Raw genomic sequence first — 7,997 nt, 5'->3', positions numbered from 1 at the left:
GGCCATGAGAAGGAATGGGGAGGACCCAGTTACCTTTTCAGTCACCAGCTTTTCCTCGGCCACCTCAGGAGCCAAAAAGAATGAGTTGTAAGAGCCTAAGAGAGAAAACTCCTGCTTAGTTCGCCCTTTGGCCCCTGAACAAAGCAATGCCGAAACCTAGCCCCTGGGAGTGACTCAATGTACTCACCATTGACAGGGGGTGGCCCAAAGAGCACAACTCCATCCTCAGCCACCAGCACAGAGTCCAGACACAGGTAGGCTGCAATAGAGCTCAGGGTCAGGACAGGCAGAGGGCCAAACCTGCCCTCCAAGGACATGCAGAGCCTTTGTTCTGGTGGGGCGGCCCCTCCCCTCAGCCCTCCTGTCACCCAGGGGATGCCAGGGCACCGGATCTGGCACTTTCTTGGCGTCCTCCCCCCAAAAGAGGCCTCCAACAGACTGGCCAGGAATGGACAGGGTATTGTGGGGGTCTCTTCTGAGATGCCCTTTCTACTCCAGCAGGCAGAGTTGTCTCAGTAGACACTGGTATAGTTACACTGGGCACATCAAGCTGGGAATAAAAGGGAGCTGGACAAAGAGGGGCTAGGTGGGGAGTTGGTGGCCCACACGCTGACTGCTGCCCCTGGAGAGGCACATCCCAGAGGAGGTTAGGGCCCAGCTGACTGTACCCCTGTGGGTCCCCAGTATGGGTCTGAGAGGCAGCTTACTGGCATACAGCAAAGGGACACCAAGACCAGAGAGCAGCATTTCTCTGGTAACCATCCCCCTAGCCCTTCTGGACACTGTCCTCATCCTTCCATCCATGACATTTTAATAACACAGATGTACTGTTCATCTGTCCTGCTATTTGGCAAGGTAGAGCTTTGGGGGTCCATAGACCCGTGACATGCCTTAGATTCCCTCCCCCTACTCCCCCAAGCCAAGTTTTGCTTCCTTGGACTCAATGTCATTCCCATTGAGAATGTGTGGGCTGGAGCCATTTGTACCGGCTCCTGTTTCTCTTTATAACAGGGGTTGCCAGTTTAAGACCCTCATTGTAAGCATCTGCCCTGGACAGGCTGAGTCTCCTGCCTCTGGCTCAGCATGAACAGTGCTGCCTGGCCTGGTTCAGGCAGGCAGGTTATACGGGAGATGAGACACATCACCTGGATGCTTGGCATGCATCTGCAGAGCCCTGAGGCAGGCAAGGCATAGGGCCCACAGCTCGTACTCCCTGAAGGGCCGGCCCAGCTTGGACAAGAGATCCTGCAGAGATACCCACTGTGGGAGGGAAAGAAGCAACATCACTGAGAAATGCCTCACCTTGGAAGAGGAGTTGCCCAGGTACCTCAGGAAGGACATCCAGAATGAAGACCACTTCAGACCTATTTGCCCTGAACACATACTACAAGCCAGCTAAACAGAAGTGGGGAAGTCCTGAAGTCAAACAACTGTTGGTGAGGATGGGGAGAAACAGGAACCCTGGTGCACTGCTGGTGAGAATGTGAAATAAAGCAACTGCTGTGGAACAGTAGGGTGGCTCCTCAAAGAGCTAAACAATTACCATATGATCAGCAATTCCGCTTCCAGGTATATACCTGAAGAATTGAAAGCAGGGTCTTAGGGGCTGGCAGGTAGTATGGTGTAAGGGCACTGGACTCCCACATGGCTAACCACAGTTCGAATCCCTGACCTGCAGGCTTGCTTTCTTAACTTTCTCTCTCTCTCTGTCCCTCGCTGGTCAAATAAAAATAAACAAATAAATAATGTTAAATAAAATAATTCTTAAAAAAAAAAAGGCAGGGTCTTAAATAGATATTTCCTTTTTTTTCTTTTTGGAGAGGTTATTGCTATAGGATGCGTGTGCTCGCCAGAAAGACAGAGACAGACAGAGAGACAGAAAACAAGAAATCACCCCCCAAAGGCGATGCCCACACCGTAAGCCTTTTTCCTCCATTCTCCTCTCAGGATCTTGGGCACGCATGCACACATGCTCTGTGTGAGTTTAAGATACCAGTTTTGGGACTCGAACTGCAGTCGACTATATAGGAGTCCAGTGACATAGCCATTACGCCAACTGCTGGTCCCTTAAATGAGTATTTTCATACAATATTCATGCAACATTATTTACAATAGCCAAGGGGTGGAAGCAACCAAGTATCCATCAACAGATAAATGCACAAACAAAATGTGGTCCATCCATACAATGGAATATTATTCAGCCTTAAAAAGGAAGGAAATTTAGACACATGCCACAATACAGATGAACCTTGAGGACATTATGTTAAATGAGGTAAGCCAATCACAAAAGGACAGACACTGTATGATTCCATTTACAAGAGATTCCTAGAATGTTCAAATTCATGGACACAGAAGTAGAACAGGTTGCCAGCGGCATGAGAGGGATGAGGAGATGGTGTTTACTGGGGACAGAGTTTCAGTTTGGGATGATGGAAGAGTTCTAGAGATGAGTTGTGGTAATGGCTGCATGACAATGTGAATATACTTAATGTCACTGCATTCTGGGCATGGTGCCCCGCACCAGCATAGGTTACATGAGGGGTCAGAGCACCAAACTTTGAACCTGAGCTGGGAGTACCTTGCTCCAGACCAGCCTTGACAACTGATGGGCCATGCCCGGTTCCAGGGCTGAGGTCTGGATGGGCTCTGATCCTGGGACATGGAAGTGCTTGGTCTTTGGGCCAAGGATGCCCGGTAGGTAAGATGATAGGTGGGCTCCCCAGTTATCTGTGCTCTGGGCAGGGCTAAGATCTCAACTATGCCCCTCAGTGCTATCTGCTCTCCGACAGATCGTTCAGCCATTCTGTGCCTCAGTTTACCCATCTGAAAGTGGGTTATTCTTAGGCAACTGTGCCTGGAAAGGTATGTCAATCCAGGGTGCTAGTGGAGACTGCAAGAGATGGTGAATGAGCACATTTGTGTGTATCAAGTCCAGACAGACGAAGACCTGTCTGTGCTCCACGGACTATGAGATGGACTCTTCTGCTTTAAAGTAACCGTACTTCCCACGTGAATTATCCTCAAGTGCTCATCAAAGTATAAATAAAGATATGAATCACAGAATTGCCCCTCTCCCTCTTGTTCTTTGGGTCAATAAAGCCTGTGGGAAAGGAGTCTGTTGGCATCACACTTTCTCAGGTCCAGGTACTATTCAGTGGACACACATTTGGGTCAGTGGCTCCAAGCGGCCTTTCCCGGAAGAGCTCACAGGGACCCAGAGTTACAGGGCCCAACTCACCAGGTGAGAGACAGGTTTATACAGTTCCCACCCAGGTGTCCTCTGCTGGACAGGTGGGCTGATGGACACCACAGGCTACTCAGGTTGCTGGTGGTGACACTAAAAACCACCCAAACCTTCCAGAATGGCTGTCTCCAAACAAAGCTATCCCTCAGAAGGGACAGCTGACAAGGGGACAGCACCAGGCTGAGGTGGTCCTGTACTGGCAGGTACATGAAATCCAGCACCAAGCATGGCCAGTGGCTGCTTGGGTACAGACACTTTCTGGCAACCTTCAGGTAAACAGTTTGGTGGTGAGCTCACAGGTCTGGTTTTTAACTTTAAAAACAAACAGAAAAGGGAACTAAGTAAGGCTCTGAACTGGGAAATTAAGCCCCTGAAATAACCCAATGGGGGTTGGGGCTTCTGGCCTCACTCCCCTCAGGATGAGCCTTGTTCAATGGTGCTGCATGTAAGCTGGGGCCTGGGCTGCTTTCCGAGTCATCTAGTGGCAAAGATCGACCTCCAGAGAAGCCTCAGAGAGAGGCTCTGGCCAGGTCCATGCCCGGAGTGCCAGCAGCCCTCCAGACCTGGCTGTATTAATGGCTTTCTTCAAAAACAGCACAGCTTGATGAAAACTTAACTTTGAAGCAAGAGTGAAGGTTGAGGCCACCTTCCTCTCATCGAATAGAGCATCTGAGGTTATGAGCAGTGCAGACAGCCATGCCCCCAGCTCACCCACCAACCCCCAACCACGTGGAAGATGGGTTGCCCACCTGTTCCGTGGCTGTACTTCCTGGCTGCCCAGCTTCTTCTGTCTTGTCATCCTCAGGAGTCTGGGTTACCTGGTCTGCATCTCCAGGGTCCATAGGACAGGGACAGGGTCTTTCCTCTGCAGGGGCCTGGTCAGGATGTGCTGCTGTCTCAGGTGGTCCTAAGTCTCCAGGAACCCCAGGTCCCCTGTCATCTCCGTGGCCTGTGCCTGGAGGCTCCATTGGCTGGGGTTTGGATTCCTGCTCAGGCCACAGTCTGCGGGTAGATGGTGCCTTGATGCTAAACAGGCCATTTTTCCCCTCCGGCAAGACTTTCCTGGGGTCTGCAGGGAAGAATTCGGACACGGGCAGCTGGCTTTTCGTGCTGGTCAGTGACAGGCAGAGGCCATTGGCCTCAGGGCCCTCAGGCAGGAGCCTGGGAAACGTCTGCACTTTCCTCAGGCGGCTTCTCTTAAGGAAGTCTCTGTCCAGCTCACCGAGGGGGCACCTGTTGTCCAGGATGAGGCTGGGCAGCCCGTCCCGGCTGTGGCTTTCCCCGTTTTTCACAGGGCCTGATAGCAGAGACTTAGAGAGCAGGGATCTGGAGCCTCGATCAGTTTCCCGCTCTGGGCCTTCTGAAGCAGGAGGCTGGGGCAGGCCCCCAGGAGCAGGCAGGGCTTCTGGGTCAGGGCTGAGGTCCCCAAGTGACCTCTTGGGCCCTACACTTCTTGGAGCAGGTCTGCCCCTCCAGGTGTTTTCACTGACATCTGGACACAAAACAAGATAGATGATCATGGAGGGCAGAGACCGGGACTCCCCCCATCCCATCTATCACCACCGCCCCCCAGCATAGGGTCTTACTGACGCAGGTTCCTGTCCGGGGCCCCCAGATCCCCTTCCCCTTCCTTCAGTGCAGGCCCCAGAAACTTCCTTGCCTGACTCATTAGTCACACAACCCCGGCTAATTAGAGGCTCTAGAAGGCTCCTGGGCTTCCCTCTCCCCAAGGCCAGGCAGAACTCCCCACTAGGGTTTCCTCCAGGAGCCCTGGGCCCATCTAATTACCTCATCCAAAAACTCATTTAAAAATGATGATTACACAGTGATATTCCCCAAAGGAAGAAACTGAACCTGGCTGCTGTCATCCTGGCGGACACCCTCACATATCTTTGCATGAGTAGTTCTGGACATGCATGGCCCCTTTGGTCACTCTGTGGCCATTCCTCGGGGTCTCTGCTCTCTGAAGTGTTAACGTTCTTGCTGATCTGGGAGCAATGCTGGCAGAAGTCTCCCAGGGCTGCAGCATCGCAGACACTGACTCAGATTGGAAATGCCCCTCACTTGGCGGGGAGAGCTGTGCAGTCATGGTGAAGCTCTGTAAGGCTGTAGGGACCCTGCAGAGCCATTTCCAGAGGCCCCCTGAGGTCCCGTGCTACAGGCAACAACCCAGAGCAGTTGTGGCATTTGTTCAAAGGAGATGCCAGCATCTCATGTGAGCTGCGAAAATCCCACATGTGACAGCAACAGCTTTGCACTGCAGAGAAATGCTTTGTCACGTTGGCAAACAGAAATGGATTGTGACCTATCGCTGTGTCCATTTACAAAGCGCTTGTGAGACTAGGACGTGGATAACCAATATTGGCACCAGTCACTTCGGAACTGCTAATTGCACAGGTGTCTGCAAGGCTTACACAGATGCTGAAAGTGTAAGCAAGTGTGGAAATGCAAGTGTACACAGTTTAAATATGTGTGTGTGAATATGTACGGTATACACAAGAGTATGGGTGTATAAATGAGGTACATGTTTGTATGAGAGTGAGTAATATAAATAGATGTGTATAAATTTATGTGTGTGTGTGACCAAGCAAGTGAGAATGTGTGAAAATGTATGTACATAGGGGTACATATATGATGTACATGAGCATGTATGCCATAAGGTATATGAGTATGTTAGCATGAACATGTGTTATGTGCATGTAATGTGTTGGCATGTGTGCATAGGCATATGTGAATGTATATTACATGAACACACATCAGGATCCACCTTCCTGAGGACCTTGTGACACCTGCATGCATGTGTACTCACATACATGCAAATGTGGCACGTCCTTACCTTGAAACGCTCCGAAGGACTCGATGGAGAGCACCCTCCTTCCCACAGCTGAGAGGCTCCGGCACAGGCGGCAGGAGGATGTGAGCTGCATCTTTTCTTCGCACAGCGCTATGATGCTCTGCGGACAGGAGGTGCATGCTTCAGACTGGAAGGCTCGCCAAGGAGAAAGGCCTGCCCTTCGAAGGCCCACCCACTTTTACACAGTACCACATCTTCCTGGACGTGACAGGCAGGCTGTCCCTGGATCCTGCCCACCCCCCATGTCCATTTTCCGGTATAAAAATCAATGCAAGCTGGGATTGCGGAAAGTCAGGAGATTCTGTTTAGCCCATGATCATTATAAGCCAAAACCTTTCGTAACAAAAGCGTACAAAAAAATTTAAGTCCTTCGTTAATATTCAATAGCACCACATTCTGGTGAAGGAACCCAAGCAAGGTTCCTGGGTCTGTGTGTGTGTGTGTGTTGGGCGTGTCTGGGGCAAATGGAGGGTGGAGGTCTTGGCCTGAGGGGTGGGTGGGAGTTTACCTCAAGGCTGGGCCGGTCCCCAGGGTCCTCTGCCTGCATCTGGCTCAGTAGTGCCTCCAGGTCCTGGCTCAGCCTGGGCTCCAGCTCAGGCTCTGCCACGTATTCCAGGGCTGCCAACCCAAGCAAGGTTCCTGGGTCTGTGTGTGTGTGTGTTGGGCGTGTCTGGGGCAAATGGAGGGTGGAGGTCTTGGCCTGAGGGGTGGGTGGGAGTTTACCTCAAGGCTGGGCCGGTCCCCAGGGTCCTCTGCCTGCATCTGGCTCAGTAGTGCCTCCAGGTCCTGGCTCAGCCTGGGCTCCAGCTCAGGCTCTGCCACGTATTCCAGGGCTGCCTTCAGTGTGGCCCCCAGAGAGTAGATGTGAGCCTGCGGGCACCAACAGGCCCATTAGTGCCGGGAAAGCAGGCCTCGGTCGGGCAGCACTGTGCCATGGGCACCACCGCATGTGTCTCGGGGACCACCTTGCTCTTCATGACAGTGCCTGCATGGCTGCAGAAATGACTCCCCCACCGCAGAGACTCCCCTGGGGAGGAGCAGCAGCTTTCTGTGTCTAGCAGCCCTAGAGCTCTCAGGTCTGGGTTAGTGCAGGCCCCAAGGCACTCACCAGTGCCCTTCCAAGACTTCCTGCCCCCACAGACCCGCCCCACCTGCTGAGGGGCACATGACTAGATCTCCTTCCCTGACCTCTCTGAGTGGTAGGGCTTTTCAGTCTTAGGTATATTCTTCAAAAACTGGATTTCAATTTTTTGAAGGAAAGACAAGGTTTCCCTTCTGTTCAAAAGCTGGGGTTTTCCTAACTGCATCCACGAGGGCATGCACTCCCATCCTGGGTCCACATCAAAGGCCTAAGGCGCCTGATGGTGTGGACGCTGCCTGGGGCTGGGCACCGTGCGTATTGTGTCTTCCCTGCTTCATCCCAGGACAGCTGCATGTAGGGGCTAGGCTTTATCATCCTCATGTTACCAACAGAAAGCTGAGTCCAGAGAGGTTCAGAAAGCTGCATATGGCCACACAGCAGGCCATGGAAGAGCTAACTAGGGTCTGGTGGTGTGTTGCTCCAGAGTTAGGTCACACCGTTTGAGTCTCTCCCACTCGGCCCTATTTGCCTCTCAGTGCCCTCTCTAGTCCACTAGAGGTGACACTCAATATTTCATCCTGGGCTACCCATTGTGACTTATGGTGGAGCTGGAGCCAGCCACAGTCCTCTACCGGGGTGGCCTTGTGACCTCTTCATGTAACCTCAGATCTACCTCACGGTCTGCTGTGAAGTCCAGGATGACCAGATGGTACCCAGGTTTCACTGAAAGTCCTGCACTGCAGGACCCCAAGACCAATTGGTTGTCCTGTCTGGGACTCCCCTCTTAGATTCATCTCTGTTGGGATTTCTGTCTTAGG

The 7,997-nt window shown here is 52.2% G+C and overlaps 1 protein-coding gene across 4 annotated transcripts in view; it reads right to left on the bottom strand.

Moving 5' to 3' along the window:
• The window catches only part of KNDC1 (kinase non-catalytic C-lobe domain containing 1), a 69,026-nt gene that overhangs the window by 38,333 nt on the left and 22,696 nt on the right, over nt 1-7,997 (bottom strand). For 3 of the 4 annotated variants that reach the window (XM_006146938.3, XM_006146939.3, XM_006146940.3), the window contains exons 4-9: nt 6,822-6,968; nt 6,081-6,198; nt 3,994-4,736; nt 1,146-1,260; nt 188-259; nt 34-95 (exon numbers count right to left, since the gene is read on the bottom strand). In XM_006146938.3, coding sequence (XP_006147000.1) covers nt 34-95; nt 188-259; nt 1,146-1,260; nt 3,994-4,736; nt 6,081-6,198; nt 6,822-6,968 — 1,257 coding nt within the window. The remainder of the gene's footprint in view (nt 1-33; nt 96-187; nt 260-1,145; nt 1,261-3,993; nt 4,737-6,080; nt 6,199-6,821; nt 6,969-7,997) is intronic. The other variant, XM_006146944.3, reaches the window with a different exon arrangement.

This window comes from Tupaia chinensis, unplaced genomic scaffold (genome assembly GCF_000334495.1).
Source record: "Tupaia chinensis unplaced genomic scaffold, TupChi_1.0 Scaffold000197_1, whole genome shotgun sequence".
Lineage (NCBI taxonomy): Eukaryota > Metazoa > Chordata > Mammalia > Scandentia > Tupaiidae > Tupaia > Tupaia belangeri.
Note: the sequence above shows the minus strand (reverse complement) of the source record. Positions and strands in the feature narration are given on the sequence as shown.